The sequence below is a fragment of the Medicago sativa genome, chromosome 4 (genome assembly GCF_051527215.1).
Source record: "Medicago sativa cultivar Bolivia chromosome 4, Bolivia_mono, whole genome shotgun sequence".
NCBI classification, from domain to species: domain Eukaryota; kingdom Viridiplantae; phylum Streptophyta; class Magnoliopsida; order Fabales; family Fabaceae; genus Medicago; species Medicago sativa.
Window position 1 is genome coordinate 74661810 of NC_140752.1, and position 19364 is coordinate 74681173.

General features: G+C 33.1%; 4 protein-coding genes across 4 annotated transcripts; 2 read left to right on the forward strand and 2 right to left on the reverse strand.

The window, feature by feature from the left end:
• The first annotated feature begins 786 nt into the window (after window positions 1-786).
• LOC146931840 (Pentatricopeptide repeat (PPR) superfamily protein) lies at window positions 787-4356 on the forward strand. The gene is made up of 2 exons (XM_085703419.1): window positions 787-925; window positions 1769-4356. The coding sequence occupies exon 2, from the start codon at window positions 1823-1825 to the stop codon at window positions 4175-4177; it is 2355 nt and encodes a 784-aa protein (XP_085559545.1). The 5' UTR covers window positions 787-925; window positions 1769-1822; the 3' UTR covers window positions 4178-4356.
• A 141-nt stretch (window positions 4357-4497) lies between these two features.
• Window positions 4498-6838, forward strand: LOC146931841 (uncharacterized). Its single transcript, XM_085703425.1, has 3 exons — window positions 4498-4818; window positions 5835-5892; window positions 6330-6838. Exons 1-3 carry the CDS (start codon window positions 4656-4658, stop codon window positions 6463-6465), a joined length of 357 nt encoding a protein of 118 aa, XP_085559551.1. The 5' UTR covers window positions 4498-4655; the 3' UTR covers window positions 6466-6838.
• Window positions 6839-8845: 2007 nt separating this feature from the next.
• On the reverse strand, window positions 8846-10867 carry LOC146931842 (Uncharacterized conserved protein (UCP012943)). Its single transcript, XM_085703424.1, has 4 exons — window positions 10464-10867; window positions 9773-9944; window positions 9526-9619; window positions 8846-9402 (listed from the first exon to the last, which is right to left on the reverse strand). The coding sequence occupies exons 1-4, from the start codon at window positions 10802-10804 to the stop codon at window positions 9092-9094; spliced, it is 918 nt and encodes a 305-aa protein (XP_085559550.1). The 5' UTR covers window positions 10805-10867; the 3' UTR covers window positions 8846-9091.
• A 4862-nt stretch (window positions 10868-15729) lies between these two features.
• On the reverse strand, window positions 15730-17268 carry LOC146931843 (serine protease, putative (Protein of unknown function, DUF538)). Its single transcript, XM_085703390.1, has 2 exons — window positions 16820-17268; window positions 15730-16019 (listed from the first exon to the last, which is right to left on the reverse strand). Exons 1-2 carry the CDS (start codon window positions 17250-17252, stop codon window positions 15967-15969), a joined length of 486 nt encoding a protein of 161 aa, XP_085559516.1. The 5' UTR covers window positions 17253-17268; the 3' UTR covers window positions 15730-15966.
• Between the last annotated feature and the right edge of the window lie 2096 nt (window positions 17269-19364).

The window sequence follows — 19364 nt, forward strand, 5'->3', positions numbered from 1 at the left end:
ATATGAAGAAAACCTAACGTTTTTTAATGAAAACTAACGGAAAGGACCAAAATGTGTAACAGAAAGAAGTTAAGGGACCAAAATAATTCAAATTTTAATTAAGGGACTAAAGCGATACTACCTAATTAGTTAAGGGACCAAAAATACAATTTAGCCTTCTATTAACCAATTGCTTGACAAAATTAAGGTGTAATCCTAATAGCTTTGCTTTTAACTACCACATGTGGTGGATAAATCCTCTTTTTTGTTTGTGGTTGTTTTCTTTTGCTTTCGTAATGGTGATTTTTACAATGCTTTGATGTAACATTATTTTTCTGTTTGCTTCTCTCTAACAATTCTTGTGATGGGAAAGTAAAGTCATTTGATTATATATAATTTCATTTTAGCTTCTTTTAAAAAAAAACTTATAAATATATTAATACAAAAATAATAATTTTTTTCCCCCTCAATAAATAAGTAATAATTTTTTCAAGCTCCTAAACAAAAAAAATCAAGGTTAAATTTGAGAATAGGTCGACAAATTTTCTGATATTATGTAACACCCTAGAACCCAAAATAACTGATTTCTATTCGTTACTCGTATTTACTTCTATGTTTCTGTTGTGACACTCTAAAACCCAAAACGACTGACTTCTAACCATTACTCGAATTTACTTCTATATTTTCATTGATAAGAGACATGACTAAATTTTGAATAAAACATATCAATTTTTATTAATCTAAATGTCTCTTATAAATGGCTATAGCCAAGAAGTATTTATACTCACCCACCCACCTGTCTCTCTTGTTGAATTCGCGCTCAATCACACAAGGCGAAGTGACATACAGACTCGCCGCGGCTGTGGGTTTTACGTTGGTTGGTCTTAAGTTCACCCACCGGCAGCATCCATCATCACCCCTCACTGACCTTATTCACAATATCAAGGTAACTCAAATTCAATTTTTCACAAATCATTTTGCTTCCATAATGCCCACTAAATTCTCTATTTTTTAGCCTCAAGCTAGTGACTGTAACCTGTTTGATAAAATGCCTCAATAAAAACATATGAAAAATATATACAGTTCTTGGGTATACTTGTGAGGTGAGACACTTTTTTATTCGCCCATTTATTAGTGAGCCAGTGGTAGTACATGCAAATTGGTTTCTGGGTTTTTCATTTTGATTAACATATATTATTTTTACTATCTAAAACTGAATCTTTTGTTTCTGAAAAATAAAGGCGAACTGTTTTTCTATAATCTATAAGTTGTTTTGATTATAAAGAAAATTATAAGTTGTTTTCTATCATGGGAGAGCTTATGAAATAAGTTGAAAACAGCTGATGACATGTTCATAAGTTATTTTCATAAGTTCTCTTAAACAGTGACACAAGTGTTTATGCTAGTAGGTAAGCTCAAATAAAACAATTCAAACACGCAACATGTTAAGTTTCTAACTTCAATTTGGGTTTCTCGTTTAGTGATGAAATTGAAAATATGTACGGTCAATTGCTACTACACGAATTAATGTTTTTGCGGATCGCTTGAAGTTGCCGAACTCTGATTTTAGTTTTTTCTTTACTTTTCACTTCCTTCTTTACCATCCTTAATAATTATGCGGTGACAATGACATTGTCTTTGGAATATGGCGATTCTACAATTTTTCCAACTTTTTGCACTTTGCACAGGTTTTATTTTTGGCAGTTTGGTATATTGAATTCTATAGTTTTTTATTTGTAAGAATCTACAATTCTATGATTGGTTTATTGACTTCTCCACGAATCTACAGGTTTTTATTGACTTCATTCTGATGTTTACCTTCGCAAGTTGCTAATAATTCAAGATGCTTGCAATACGAAAGCTCAAAAAAGGACCAGATCTCCCCTATGTTTTATGTTTCATGATTGCTAATTGCAATTATGGTACAGGCCAAGTTTCCAATAAAAGAAGTCTCCAGTCTATTGTGAAGTTTGTTGGCCCTTGTTTATCCAAGTCAAGTTCAACGGCATTTCTACTGGGATTTAGGAACAGATTCTTCCTTCAAGGACTATATATCTCAAGTATGGCTGAAAGAATCCTTGTCCAGGCTCAAGACCCGGCCAAAGTTACTATAGAAATACAAAATGCTATCAGTGGCAACCAATTAGATTATTCTTGGAAGTTATTTGAGCAGCATAAGCACATGGAGGGATTTCCAAGAAAATCTCTCTTCAACGTGATTATAACTAGTTATGTGGAAAGCCTTGATATGCAATGGCTACAAAAAGCTTATGAATTGGTACAACGTGCTGGTGAAGATGGTAGAAAAGACTTGTTAGAGAAGGAGGTTCTTATCTACCTTAGCTACGGCCTTGCGAAAGTTAGACTACCAGTTCTGGCATCGACCATTTTAAGAAAGATGATTGATATGGAGCATTTTCCTCCTGTCACTGCTTGGTCTGCAGTTTTGGCACACATGTCACAAACAGCAGATGGAAGTTTCCTTGCTGCTGAGTTGATTCTTGAAATAGGTTATTTATTCCAAAACAACAGAGTAGATCCTCGTAAAAAGATCAATGGACCTTTGATTGCGATGAAACCAAACACCAATGCCTTTAATATTGCGTTGGCAGGGTGTCTCGTATTTGAGAAATCTAGGAAGGCGGAGCAGCTTCTTGATATGATGCCTCGAATTGGTGTCAAAGCTGATGCAAACTTACTGATAACAATGGCACGTGTATACGAGAGAAATGGGCGAAGAGAAGAGCTTATGAAGCTGCAAAGGCACATAGAAGAAGCTCCAAACCTAACTGATATACAGTTCCGACAGTTCTATAATTGTTTGCTTACATGCCATTTGAAATTTGGGGATCTTGATTCTGCATCCAACATGGTTTTGGAAATGCTTCGAAAAGCAAAGGAAGCAAGAAATTCTCTTGCATCTGCCAAATTCTGGATCGATACAACTAAAATTGATCATAACTATTCTCCTAGACCAGCTTCTGTGGATAATTTAAGCAACAGTGAAGATTTGGAGGGTGTCAAAATTGACCAGCTAATAAGAAATGATGTCTTATCTTATGAGGAATTCTCCAAAGATCGAAACTTCTTAAAACTTGAAGCGGAGTCAAAAGCTGTTCTTGGTTCTTTATTTGCTAAATTGCAGATGCAGGTTGATTTGATTACAACCGTTAATGGTATACTGCAACCAACTGAAACAATATATGTAAAATTAGTTAAAGCTTTTTTAGAGGCGGGTAAGACCAAGGACTTGGCAGTGTTTCTTCTCAAGGCAGAAAGAGAAGACTCACCATTTTCCAATGACAATTCAGCCTTGGTTCATGTTATTAATTCATGCATATCACTTGGATGGTTGGACCAAGCACATGATCTCCTTGATGAGATGCGTCTAGCTGGAGTTAGAACTGGTTCATCTGTATATGCTTCTCTTTTGAAAGCCTATTGTGTAGCAAATAGGGCTGCAGATGTCGCATCACTTCTGAGAGATGCTAGGAAGGCTGGTATCCAGCTTGACTCAAACTCTTATGAGGCAATGATCCAATCCAAGGTGCTCCAGGAAGACACACAGGGAGCACTTCAACTTTTTAAAGAGATGAAGGAAGCTAGGATTCCCAAAGTTAGTCAACGATATTCTGGCACGCTGGCTAAAAGTGTTTCAGATACAGATGAAGCTGCACTTATGACAAAGCTGGTGCAGGAAATCAAGGACGGACAGAAAGTGGATTGTGGAGTTCATGACTGGAATAATGTAATCCACTTTTTTAGTAAGAAGAGACTAATGCAAGATGCAGAAAAAGCTCTAAAGAAGATGAGAAGCTTAGGTCACACGCCTAATGCACAAACTTTCCATTCTATGGTCACTGGGTATGCTGCCATTGGGGGGAAATATCTGGAGGTAACAGAGCTGTGGGGTGAGATGAAATCACTTGCTTCTAAGTCCTCCATAAAGTTTGATCAGGAACTTCTAGATTCTGTCTTGTATACATTTGTGAGGGGTGGATTCTTCATCCGTGCCAATGAAGTTGTGGCAACGATGGAAAAAGGAAAAATGTTTATTGACAAGTACAAATACAGAATGCTATTCTTGAAATATCACAAAACACTTTACAAAGGCAAGGCTCCGAAATTTCAGACAGAATCACAATTAAACAAAAGGGAAGCAGCCCTGACTTTTAAAAGGTGGATCGGCATGATTTGAGGAAGTGGCAACCAGTGGTTAGCTCTTTTAGGTTTGAAGGCATTATCTTCATGACCATAGGAAGTTGATTTTTTTTTTTCTTCTCATTTTCTAGATTTAGATTTGTAAGAGAACAGTAATGTACTACCAATGTGAAAAAGAAAAGGAAAAAGAAAAAAAAAACACTATTTCACGTAAAATATTTTATCTTCATTACTATTATTTTTAGGTAACAAATAGAAGGTACCTTGACCTGTAACTCCACATAAAGGGGTGTAGATTGTTGTTGTGGAAACACATGCATCATGGCTGTTGGTCTACCAGAAGCAATCTATACCAATAGCACAGTGGATAGCATGGAGTATTGCCAATATATCAATCCTCCTCCCACACCCCCTGCACCCACACCTCACTCCATCCCTTGTCCCCACCCCTTCCACCCTGTTTCCCCATTCCCTCCCCCACGCAGCTGTACACTCCACTGCACACTTCTGTCTCTATGGCCAGTGCATCCCCTCACTGCATCCGACTCGGCAGTGACATTGAGCCAAATCGGTTGCAAAAAGCCATCATCGCATGCAAGAAGGAAAATGAGGGGGAATTCAAAGAGACAAAGGATAGGTTTGTGGACTACGACAAAAGCAGCACGATTCATTCACCAGGTTTTCCAGACTTGACTTTAATAATTCTGCCTTGTTCTAAAAATTCTAACTCTGTCATGTGTTTTTTAAGAACTTGCTTGACCTTTTTGAAAGATTGACCTATTAGTTTAAATGTGTATTTGATATCAAGACTTTAAGAACTTGCTTGACCTTTTTGAAAGATTGACCTATTAGTTTAAATGTGTATTTTATATCAAGACTTTTAAATAGGTCTTTAGTCTATCTTTTTTGTACAGAGTGGTCTTAGGTCTATCTCTAAATAGGCCAGAAAACCGACAAAGTAAACTGTATGTATCATGAACGACAAATTATTAAATATATGAAAGTCATTACTACTCAGGGATATGATATAAAGGTGAGAATAGGTTGTGTTGCATTAAGCTTTTTAAGGCCTGAGTTACTTGTTGACAAGGGAATGAAATTATGAAAATCAGAAGATATGATGAAAATTTTAAAATGGATGGAATGTTAGGGGCTATTCGAAAAAAAAATCGCAACATTTTTCGCTCCCTTCATATTTATTCCCCTCTAAGTTGCTCTATTCAAACTGACTATAAATACATTAGCTTAGCCGAGTCACAGCAGAAGATTTAGATATTATAACTTACGTCTCCTCTCAATAACTTCTTCCCTTTCTTTTCTTACTGCTGATTTTTTCTTACGCACAAGCTTTGTTAGCTAACTATATTTCCATACCCGTTGGCATAGAAAACTTCAAAACCAGAACTTCGATACAACTATTTCAGCTTAGTTAATTTTTTACGTTTAGTTAAAAGGTTATTTCATTTTTTAGATTAAAATAATGTGTTGTTCTTGGCATTAGTTGATTGAAGTGGTTTATGTAGGTGAACAAGAACCTCATAGAACACTTGTTTGTGGATCAACTAAATTGAGAATTTATAATTTAAAATTCCTTGAGAGAGTTATCTTGGCACCTTCTGATTGGATACCAATTTATGTATTTTGTTTTGATGTTGAAAATGGGAGTCAATTGTTAACATCATTGACAATTTCAGGTTTGCTTGGATCACAATTCCAGCAGCTGACGTTCCTTTTGATATTTGTAGTTTCCAGGTGAATGATGCATTCTGGAGTTATTTATAAATCATTCATGTACTATTAATTATGCTAGAAATGTACTAACATTTTTAGAATGGTCTCGCCAATTAACTGCCTTGTTTGTTACATCCTTTGGTCCATATATTTTTGTTAGAAATTTTTATGCTTTTCTTTGATTGCCATTAATATTTTGAATAATTTGCTATCTAGTTTTGTTCTTGAAATGTCCCTGTTCTACTATTTTTAGCCTAATGCAAATAAAATAAACCTGTGATTAGTGGTATGCCAATCAATTATGACGGCCTTTTATTTCTTCAATAAGCAAAACTGCCATACAATTTGTTGGTGCAAGCAAAATTGCCATACTGTTTACATTCTTCTATCTCACTTCATATTTTCCATCTTCAATGGGTGTGCTCGTTCTAGTCTGATGAGCCTTTTAAATGCTGCAGTTTGCATTTTGTTGCTCCTGGTCTACAGAGGCCTGTGCCTGGAAAGCATGTGCTAATATGTCAACTTTACATTGCCCTGGAGTCACTTTCATTGGGTATCCAAATCCCTCATATAGTTGTATGGGATGTTCGGTAAAGTATTTAAATGGCTTGATTATTCTCCGGCAATAGTTAGCTTTAAGGAAGGGTTTCCAAGTGCTTGAAAGCTTATCAATTGGTATCAAAGCTGGGTGTTGGGGGCTCAGAAAGGGCCACCTATTGAGTGACTGACCAAAAAGGCCGAGTAAAGTGTCGTAGAGTGTTATACGCTGGGAAGTCGGCTCTTAGAAGCGGCACTATGATAGGTACTTGAGTATTATGGGGTGTTCAAGTTCCACATCGAGTAGTATGGAATGCATAGTGTAGTATTTGGATAGTTAACTTTTAAAAGAAGGTTTCTCGATACAATGTTTATCAATGTACTTAAAATCCTTATCGTTATTATTTAAACTAAATGAGTTGTTATAAAATCCTTGAGCATTGATTGATTTAGTTTAGTTTATCCTTTCTAACAAAATAATTTGTATATACTAGTGCATTTATTTAGTTTACTATGATATCTATAGTGGAACTTCCATGTTTGTGCTATCTACCGACCGAGAAATTATCTATTCCTCCGATAGCATTTTACACTTTCACCCTCCAAGTTACTTGGAAAATGTTTGGTTCAATGCCAAACACCTCGTAGACATTTTGGGACAGAAAGAGATAGAAAGTGTGATGTGATAGAAAGAGAGAGATGAAGAGAAAATGAAGTGTTGAATGAATATAGAAAAAATTGGGTCTATATATACTTTCACCTCCAAGTTGCTTGTCTGATTCGGAGATTTAGTGTATGTATGACAATACCAATCTCCACCAACGACTCGAGTCCTAGCAAAAGGTACAAGCAGAAGCTATCAAGTCACAATACATTTACAACCTCGAATCTCAATGCTAAAGGTATGTTTTTGAGTTTAATCCCTATAAAACTACGATCACTCTTTTTAGTATTTTTGAGTTTAACTTGTTCAAAAAAAAAGTATTTTTGACTTTAATCTCTAGAAAACTACCATTACTCTTTTTAGTCTCTAGTATCAATTCCATGATATTTAAACAAGAATTATGCTACCAACGCAGTCTCTAACATATTATATTTAATCCATCTTTTATTGAATTGAAATGCATACGAGTTTCGTTAAATACATATGGAAGTATGGAACCTACATGATTTAACAAAATTATATTTTAGAGAGCCTCTTCAAAATTCATTTTCATATTTAGAGAACACTTTTTTGGTGGTTACACGCTAGTGTAGGTGAATTCAATTTGTAGTTATATTGTAAAATTTATTATTGAACTAACTGATACAAATATGTACTTTTTTTCAATTAAGATAATTATAGTAAAATTGAGATAAAAAAAAACGATAAATTATAAGCTCAAACGTTACGTAAAGTAATTTATTCAAACGTCACGTAAAGTAATTTATAAAAAAATAAAATAAAAACAACAATTCAGAAAGTAAAATAGTAACTAAATAAAAAAATAAAAAAAACTATTTAAGAGTCAACTATAAGGTCGAAAATTGACTTGCCAAACAGAGCTACATATGTCATCACATGAACTCTCATAACAACACACATGTAGTTAATAGACTTTACCTCACGACAAGAACCAAAAGTACATGAACTTTCATAAGACACATATGTAGTTAACATACTTCGCCTGACGACAAGAACCAAATCTAAAAGTACAGTACCTCTATATATACAAGAGATGGAAACCAGCACGAACACCAAAATTTACTCAATTTAGATCGATAAAAAAACAAATTTACCCTGTAGTGTTTTTACAGAACCCATTTAATGTAGTAAACGACAGTTTTAACACCTTAAATCACAGCCATAATATTATTTTTAATATCTAGGTTTATCTTGCACGGACAATGCACAAATAAAGCCAAGACTTCCCAGCAGAGGAAGCTTCTATAAAACATTTTCAAATGAAGCTTAAGCTCTACGTTGTACTCTACTAGACTCTAGTACCTCCCACTTAGCACCATTCCTCATCCATATCTACTAGTACAATGTCAAGATAAAAAGATGGTTGCTCATTTGACCCCCCGACAAATGCACAAACTGTTAAGAGAGAAAACTCTTAAATGTGGTTTTTTTAGGATAAAGAGCAAATAGAGGGACCAAAAGAGATAAGATCAGTGTTTGGATTCACGGCAGGAGAACCAATTGCGAGTCCCAAGGCATTAAAAACGTGAAAACATAGAAGCTGTGAAAGGTAGCTTTCACGTTAAAGCAGATCTCTACCGTGATTATCCATAAAGTACCGCAGTACCAAACACAGTGAAAATGTTCAGATTGGTCCATGACGAACACATTGGCCCGTACATCAAACGGGTAAAGTATAACTTTTCCAATCCACACTTTCCCAAAGCCATGCGTTCAAGAAAAAAGTGAAAAACCATATAATATTGGGAATAGTTGAGCAATAAGAAGCATTAGATTATAAAATTCTCGTCAAATTTTTAACACCGACCTGTGCATGAAGACTCCATTTCTACTCAAAAAAGAAAATAGTATAGCTGCTTCAAATGTCAAGAGAAATACACAAAGAAGTAGCTACTAGCTACACATTAAAAAGTTGTTGCTTCAAATGCACTCACATACTACACAAGCATTAAAAACGACAAGAAAGGTCGACGGATTATAGTTTTGCCTAGTGAGTGTTTAGGCTCTCTTCATCAGTACAACCATTATCACCATAACTGCCAATCCCATGAAACTTCCTCCCACGACATTCTTATAATCCATGAAACTGCCTCCATCAGCATCAGCTGAAGATTTGTCTTTCTCAACTGTTGGGAATATGTTTTGAAAGAAATTGGACATTCTACTTACCATTTCAGTAACTGTCAGCTTCAAATTCTGCAGAATACCCATAAAATCAAAAACATTTCCTGACTGAGACTCAGGCTTTTCCTCTTTTTCAGGAGTTTCTACAAATCCAGAACCAGCAAAAGCAGCACCATTTGTTGAATCTGCAGTTGCAAAATCAACCATTGCAACCCAATTTGCATGAAAATCCAGCACAAAAGATAAAAACACAAAAAAAGTGGATACAAAGGACATGGAAGATAAGAGACTGGTTGGATAATGGTTACCTGCAAGCTGTGATTCGAAGAAACTAGTCACTGCAGGATTTTGCATGACAGCATTCCATATATTTGGGTCACAAGCAATGGATTGCACAACAGTCTGGTTGAGATCAAAGACAATTGAATAAAATCACATCAATAAACGATCCCAAGCATAAACATATTCAGATATATTATTACACATAACTAACAAGATTGTTAACGCTGTTGATGTTGAGCAGCTCTAATCTAGATACGAAATAAGGTATATTACCTGGGCCTCAACACTTGAGCTAAGCAACTGAAAAGCGTGAATGGCATGCTTAGGCACCGAAGGATTTGAAATAGCCTCAACAAGACAATCCTTGGGAGAAGGAGACGGAACCAAGACTTCACTACCATGAGATGAGTTCTCAATTTGAGAATTAGCAGGTGAAAGGTAAATTCTGAAGAGAGAAATAAAGATATTAGATAATATACTAATAAGTAACTACAGATCCAAGATAATCCACCAGGATAAACACATAATAAGTAATAACATATACATCATAAAATATAACCTATCAGGCAATAACTTCATCACAAACAAATCAAAATACTCAGATGGAAGTTGAACAGAACGAACAATATCCAAATTTACTGAGAAATTAACCATCCAATGGACAAAGACAAACTCAACCTTACAAAACCAGTCAAGAATAGCATATATATCCCGTCCAACAGACTCTGAACCCACATAATATCGAAAATTCAATCTGAAGGCGTGTCCGACATGAAAATAAGATTTTTCAGAGTATTAAAACCCTAAAACTATTATCAACCAAAAGAAACTAATAAATAATATAGTATAATAGTGAAATATTCAACAACAACAACAACAACAACAAAAACCTAAATCAAAATTAAACATCAAAATTGAAATGGAAAACAAAAATTCATGAAATTAAAAAAGAAAAACAATTTACTGATCAATCGCGTGCTTCAATTCAGCCGTGGCTTCCTCCGCTTCCTTCAACGTCGGAACCTCTCCAAACACCATTCTCGGCGTAGGCTCTCCACTCGACATAAACAAATCACTTTCATCGGCGAATTCCCAGTCATTCAAATCCTCCGAAACCGACGTGTGCAGAGGCTTCACGTCCGCGGTTTTGGTCCCCTGAGATAAAACCCTCGTCGGCGATGAGGCGCGGTTCCGAGACCATTGTTTCTCCGCAGGATACGTAACCGTGGTTCCCCTGAAGCCTGACCTAGCGACGCCGATGCCGGCGAGCTTGGCTGCCGTCCTCATCGTTCCGCCACCGCCCATTATCCAATCAGTTGCTAGCTTCGCTGCAAAGGAATAATATAAGGTTAATAATATTTTTTGAATGGTATCGGATATAGTTTAGCTATTTATGTATTGTTTTTCGGATAATCGTTGAGTTACACGTATCCGTATCAAACGTGTGCGTAGGGATTCTGGTTTAAATTTAATAAATCTAGGTACTAGTAAATTAAGTAATAATGGAAAATGATGATAACCTTTCACCGTCTTATTTTAAAAACATATAAGGTCCGGAGTTTAAACTCCGGCCACTACAAACAAAATAAACATCTTCATTTCTTTAATTTGTAGAGACATAGACACAATAAAATTTTAAAGTAATTAATGATAGTGTGACTCATTTAATTGAATGATAGGACTAATCACCTACTCCTTCCGGTCCTATTTATAATAAACATTGACTTTTTTGATTCATTGCATAAATGATGTATTTGGTCTATATTCTAGACAAGATACATCAATTACTCAATGAATCTAAAAAATCAATTTTTTCTTATAAATAAGACCAGAGGGAGTATTTTTTGTATCTATCTTTTTTTTCGGGATAGTGTTAACTTGTCTCCTTGGGGCACATGTTAAAAAATTCAAAAGGAGTAGTATTCTCTAGAATTTTGTGCATTCAATTCATTAAAAAGTTAAAAATTAAATGAAGTGCACACATTCCAATAAACTATTTATACTATTGATTCATTAACTTGTGTCTTAAGGGCACAAGCTAGCATTTCCATATTCTTAATGGCAATCTCCATTTATTTTTATAAATAGAGAAGATCTTTACTCACATAAATGGATTAGATATAATCATAACCATATAGAGTGAGCTATAGTTAGCATTTTAAAATCATCCGATGAAGATCGAACAATTTATATCTCAAAAATATTTTTATATTTTTTGATATAATATTATCATATTTAAATATGAACAATTTAATTTTGATTGAATGTTTTTTTTTTCGAGCATATCGACTAACCAGCTACATCGATTTTTGATCGTATTAAAATATAATCTAAATAGAACCAACAAATTTATCGATGGGACAATTTTTTTATCAAACTTGACTCGAACTCTAGATTAATCAAACTCCTTCCCCCTAGGAATTTTAACACTCTGAAAATAAGTAAAACAAATAAATTGTTTATTCGAACGGTTAGATCGTGGTTTTTTCAATTCAAATGGTATAAAGTAGTTTAACATTAATTCATAAGGTCTCATTGATTCTGTAACCGTGAGCTTGACTCAGTTGGTAAAGATAATGTATAATATATGCAGGGGCTGAAGTTCGAACCCCCGAACACCCCACTTCTCCACATTTAAAATATGTGAGCTCCAGTCATTAAGCTACTGGACGAAAAAAAAGGTCTCATTGATTCTAGTCTGCTTTCATTCTTTAGACATTGATTCAAGGTCAACTAAATTTCAATCAAACAATTGAGTTTCTCCACTAATAATATTAATGTACAGTATTTTAATTTTTTTGTTCAATATGCAATGTCACCGTTTTAATCGACTCTGACAATTTAAAGAAAAATATAGAAAGGGAAATTAGTATAATTTTTTTAACAAAGAAATTAGTATAAATTAAAATGACACTAGCATTTGTTTTATAATCGTTTATGATAAGATTTAAACTTTGTTTTTTAATGTTAAAAGGTTAAACATTTACCATCTAGATGAAGACTCGTGAGTATCCCACTATAACAATAATTGCAAAGTAACATTTCAATGTTGTACCGCATTTAACTCTCCAAATTGTGTCTTGTTCCTCGAATGTAAATCTCTAGATTGTATGTTCTTTCTCAAAAACGCATGACTATCTATCGAAAGACAATCATAGTTGCCCTTATCCACAAAGATAGATAAACAAATATTTTGAATCATAGTGTTCCTTATCATTGGAATGAGAGTGTTTCAAAGTTCTCATACTTATCACTTATGAAGAAGGGGTTAGCCCTTCCTTGCAATTGATTCGTCATACAATTTTCAACTTAAGGATTATATACAACGGATGTCCAAGGATTATTTTACTATTTATCTTATAACAATATATATCTCACTTTTCATAATGTTTGTGCAAAGGTAAATGATCAAAGCTATTGTTTGGCGTATTTAAAATTCAAAAAAGATCTTAAGAAGGATAATGTTTATGCTCTTGATAATTTTGATGTTGCATCAGAGTAGATTCGTATAGAATCATAATGCACTAATGCAAAACCAACTACCAATATTACAGTAATATTAAATTGACTAAGTAGAATAGTATCTTGTAACATATACAATATAAATAATTCTCGTGAAATATTTTCTCTTGATTATGGTGTTAATGGTATCATCAATGATTATATATTTGTGATTCATTCCTTTTTGAAAATGTTTAAAACCAAGTGATATTCTTTTTTATTACAAATGTTATAGGGATGTTGACAAGGATTGGCGAAGAAAAAGTATGTAATAGAAATGAGAATCAATCTAAGATGGTTTTAAGAGAGTTGAATTATGATGAGATTGCTCATTTGTAACTAAAATATACAATATAAGTTTTTGTTAGTATACTCATTAACGTTTTTTTTTTTTTTTTTTTAGTTTTGTTTCAAATGTACTATGTTTGTGAATTATATTTTCATTGTGATGTTGTTAGTAACTTATATTGGCCGTCTCTATGTCATGCCCGAAATACGAATTTGTTGTCCTTCACTTTCCTACATCTTTTTCAAGACAATTGCTTTTCTGACTTCCAAAAGTTCCTAATAACACATGGAAATGTCTAAAATACCCCCAGAGATAGTTAACTACCATTGGCTTATAACTACCGCTGGATTTTTTGGTCATTTCCATGTGTTATCAGGAACTTTTGGCAGCCAGAATAGCAACAATCCCTTTTCAATTCTCCTTTTACATTGTTTTTAACAAAAATCAAATGAAAATATTGATAATGGGCCGACCCGAGGTCCACTGGGCAGCCTGGCCCGACCCCGTTTTTATATAGACCAAATGGGCAAGGGAAAAAGGTCCGAGTGCATTTTGGATAAACTTTTTGAATCCCAACCCGGCCTAAAATATGGGTTAATGGAATGACTCATTAGCCCAACCAATTTTTGTCAGTTCTAGTTAAAAGATTAAATTTTTACCACATGAGAGTGCCACATCACTTGACACACACATGTGAAATTGTCATGTCAGCACCGTTATAGAGGAGTTAACAACCTAAACTATTTGCACGAATTAAACTTTTTTTAAAGATCAAAAGGCTAAAAAGTATTTTAGGAGGATTAAAACCAAATAAAATAATGATATATTTAGAGGTATCATTTGCTTATCTAACTCTTGAAACTATTCAAAATTATACTAGTACATATGAAGAAGATCCGCTCTTTATAAAGGGGCTCTTTCTTTAGAATTAAAAAAAAGAAAAATGCTAACAAGTGTCCTACGGATATTGTTTAAGCATCTAAAAGTAGCAATTTTTACATTAAAAATTATACGATTATAACTTTAAAAAGTGTTTAATTTGTATTTTCAAAACATAGTTTCTTTTTTCGGGTTCCTTAAACAATGCCCTTAGGCACTTGTTACCAAAACCCTTAAAAAAAATCGAGACTTGACAAGAGTAAGAAAAGTGAAGAAGGCAATGTTGGTGGGGCTCCCAAAGTTATTATACTTAAAAGTGACCCCACCCCGTGACTGGCCCACAATTCCCGCGTGAAGACGTAAAGCCCCACGGACCCAACACAAAGCCTTGTTGAGAAAATCTTGTGTGGACCAAGACCAAAAATTTTGGTTTGGTCACACACAAAGAGAGAAGAGAGAGAAAATGTAGAAGAGAGAAGAGAAGAGAGAGAAGGAGAAAATCTTGTGTGTGTGACCAAACCAAAATTCTTGATCTTGGTCCACACAAGTGTTTCTCAACCTTGTTTCCTATTGTCCAGTTCCATCCACGTACTAGTCTAGTAGGACTAATATATTACCAAAAATATGTTAACCTTTTACAACAAAGATAAGCCAACTCCAATAGAAGAAGCACTTTAATATGTCATTAATGGAAATTATAATTTTTCTGCCGTTCCAATTCAAGAACTTAATGCTGTATCCAGCTAAGCAAATTACCTGTCTAAGTTTATCTTTCATTTTTCTTATCAATAACATGTCCAAAGTTTCTTACATGTTTTGCATGGCTTATTTGACATTGGTTAAAGCAAAAATTATTTGATTAGTATTATTGCTATTTTTTAGTTAGAGAGTTTTTTTTCTTCATAAAATGTAAAAAAGATACATGCTTCATTTGGTTTATTTTTGTTGACTAATCATGCTTCATTCATATTGTATAAAAAATAATTCAATTTGAATTAAATATATTTTCCCACCGTAAAAAAAAATAACCCTTCGATTCCTTTCGGCGTTCATAATAATTTATACATATAAAACGGCTTTAGTACCATGCAATCATTTACAATATCTATTAAAATATGGTAATTGAAAGAGAACTTGTATGCCTTGGATGCTGGAGTTCAATGCTACACATGTACACTAGATTAGTCTAGAGAACCAGCCATCAAAATTTTAAAGAGAAATTTCTCACTCTCTCTCTCTCTCTCTCTCTCTCTCAATGGCTTTTCTCTTAAATTTAATGGCCTTTTTCTTTTCAAGTATCTCAAATTTTAAGATTTATTTTACTCAAATTGATTCATATGCATATAAACCTTAATGAGTAGGTATATGTTTAGATTCACGGTGAATTTAACAAAATAAAAATAAGTCAATGTAATTTTACGAAAGTTATTTTTTAAAGCTTAAACAAAATCACAATAAAGTTATGATTTCATAAAAATCTATTGTGATCAATATGTTGTATTCCTTTAACAAAAAGTAAAAAAGACAAAAAAAATCCAGATATGCAAGAAAGACCAATAGCTGGTGAATGAACAAAACTTCGAAAGTTTTATAATTAAAAACATTAAATTAGTGAGTTTTTGATTTCTCTCCCCACCCACATCTTTACATGTTCTTAATCATCAACCTCCTCAACCTTTACACTAAAAAACCCCTACACATATTGACTATAGTTTGAAACTTGCAATGCCAAAAGTATATAAACATGACAATGAAAATGACAATAATTGAAGCCTGAAAACTGAGTTGGCATCTTTTACTACCTCACTGCCTCAAATCCTCTCTCCTTCCTCACATGATTCTTCAACTCACCTGCACAACTCAACCAATTAGCCTCAAACATGAAAAAAATTGAATGATAAAACAAAACTCTTGTCCATTTTCATCTTTCAACACATAGAAATATCCGCAAAGTTGAAAATAATGACAAAAAAACAACTAATACACAACAAAAACATAAAAGTATATAAAATAAATAAATTCAGTAAATTAGCCCCACCCATTTTGGACTTTTATATATATTTGTCATAAAAATACTAAATTGATGCTATAGAACACTCATGAATCTGACATTATTATATGTACAATAATATATATTTTTTCTTCATTTGCTTTTAATTATACAAAGGAAAGTTCCTCTCAATTATTTTTTCCTTCTCTTCTAACTTTGTTATTGTCTTTGGTTTGCAACATACAAAAGTTGAGTGAAGATGTATATGAATGTAAAACAAAACAAATAAATAACAAAAGCTGTAATTAACTACTGTGAAACTGTTAACTACTCAGTTTCTATAACTGAGAGAAACTTTGTTTCTTTCATTGTAATAACACAAACCTCAATTAATACAAAATTCCAAAGAACATTTCACACTCAACAAAACATCTCCCAAAATTGGAAATAAAAAAAGAAACAAAAAAATAATAGAAAAAGTAAGACTCAAGCAAAAACAGTAGATTGAAAGGATCAAATAATTCACTATTCAATTATGTGAATTATGACCCAAAATTGTGCATGGAGTATAGTTCCAAAAGGGCTAGTAGCAGATCTATCAAAAAATCATTTTGTTAATCAAATAAAGAAGAAAAAAATTCAAAAGTTGAACAAAATTTACCTTGAGGTTTACAATGAGGTGGAACTTCAAAGAGAGAGAAAGAGAGTTGTTTATAAGCAAGACCAATGTCAAAGAGAATCAAACCAGAAGATGGATCATCAACAATGATATCTTTAACAGGTAACCAAACAAAAAGCTCTTCTTGTTGCAAACCTTCAACACCAATGAGACTTCCATAGGTGAGATTAGCAGTGATAACTTGTTCAAAGTAGACTCTGTTTTCATACTTTGTTAAACAAGGTGATTCAAGGAACACTTCTAAGTGACCATTTTCTGAGAAAGTGTAGGACTTTATCTCTTCTGGTAAGAGACCAGCTGGTAAGCCTTTTGAACGAAGAAGTTCATGGATGGAAGAAGAGGAGAGAGAAAGTTGGGGAGAGAGGAGAAGGAGGAGAGAGAGGAAGAAAGAGAGAAGAGTGTTATAGAATGCCATAAAGAGAAAGGAACATGGAAGGGTTTAAGGTTAAGTTGGGTTAGATTGCTTTTGACAATTTTTGTGTTTGAGAGAGAGATATGATGGAAAATGTAAAGACAGTTTTTTTAAGAACAAAATGTTATGAGTTTTTTTGTGAAATGACTATGTTACCCTTCTTTGGTTGGTGACTTTGGTTGTGTTTGTGGGTCTTTGATGGTTTTCATCCATATTTTATGCATGTACTAGTTACTAGTTTACTACCCTACCCCAAACAATCTCAACTACATCATCAAACATATTGGTTTGTATTTATGCTTATGAATAGAGTTGTTGGTCCTTTGCTTGACGTATGTTATAACTTATCTGGAGGACTCTAAGCTTGTTAATTAGTATTAGTAGTAGTATAGTACAATGCTTAGCTTGCCCTTAATCATTGTCCTTGTCCTCCCCCCAAAGTAAAACCAAAATACTTTTGGTATATAAGAACTTCTATAATGTTCTTTGAGATTTGAGACTTATCTCGATTTTCATAAGTTTTTATACGACCTAACTCTTCTACACAATTTTTTATATAAAAAGTACACGTGTCAAACATTTACATTTCATCATATATATGACATATGATTTTTCAATTCAATCATAGGATATTTTGCACTATTTTTTCTACATTTTTACTTTATGGATTTTATGAAAATTTTGTTTTTATCTTTTTATTCTTAATGGGCACTTACATCAAGTCATGCATGTGTACATAATAATTCATTTGCACCTTCAACAAATTTACTAAACAAACTCTACTAATAATTTCACATCCAATTATAACTCACAAATATTAAATGGATCTCAAATGTACCATAAGAGATAAACAAACTCTACTAATAATTTCACATCCAATTATAACTCACAAATATTAAATGGATCTCAAATGTACCATAAGAGAGATAAACAAACTCTACTACTCCCTCCGTCTCACAATTATTGTCTCTTTAGCGTTTTTTCTTTTTCTCAAAATATTTGTCACTTTACAATACCAATGCAGCATTTATTGTTTTTTTCCACTATTATACCCTTATTTATTGAATTTCATCCAACTTAACTACTCCACTAACTACAATTAATGAGGACATTTTAGTAAATGCTTCTAATTTTACCATTAAAATCAACACAATTAATCATTTCCTTAATAATCGTGCACAATCCTTAAACGACTAATATTGTGAGACGGAGGGAGTAATAATTTCACATCCAATTATAGCTCACAAATATTAAATGGATTTCAAATGTACCATAAGAGATACCTCTACAAATACTAGGTACTAGATGTACGAGCCTACAATGAAAGTACCAAATTAATACTCTTCCACATAAGTACTCATGGGATGACCTTAGTTTAAGAAATGAAGTGTAAAAACAAAACTTTTGTTCCTCGTTAAGTTTCAACTATCATTCTTAATTATCAATTGTCGCATTTAGCTGCATCTTTTCTTCATTTGTCCAAATCATGTTTTTAGTGATAATTACATCAAACTAATTAACAGTATGTATTTTAACTTTGAAAATACTCCTTCAATTTTTTTTAAACTTTGAAAATACTACTTCAAAAATTAAAACTAGCAATGTTTGAGTATTTTTTTATCATGAAAATAAACTTAAATCCCTCAAGCTTCATGGAGTTGGTCCAGTATTTTTGATGTACTAGTTACTATAAATTTGATATATGTGTTGAATTTTTTGAAGTGTTATAGAAACATAGAGAATTAGATAATAAATAGTTTATGATAGGTTATTAAGTGAATAAACTCAGTTCTAAATTACTTGTGGAGTAACTTGATCTCTTATATATAGTATACTTATTAAGTTCAGATGACTTTTCTAAAATACAGTACAATAGTAAGACTTGAATAATAATAATAATAATAATAATAATAATAATAATAATAATAATAATAATAATAATAATAATAATAATAATAATTCCTTCAAAAAAAATAAAATAATAGAATGTGGCCCAATCAGTTGAACTGGCAATCTTATTTGTTTTGTCAGATTGCGTTTTAGAAATGGACAGGGAGTATATTATGATTATGAATATCAATCAATCACCTCAGCTAAAGTAGGTACATTAAGAAA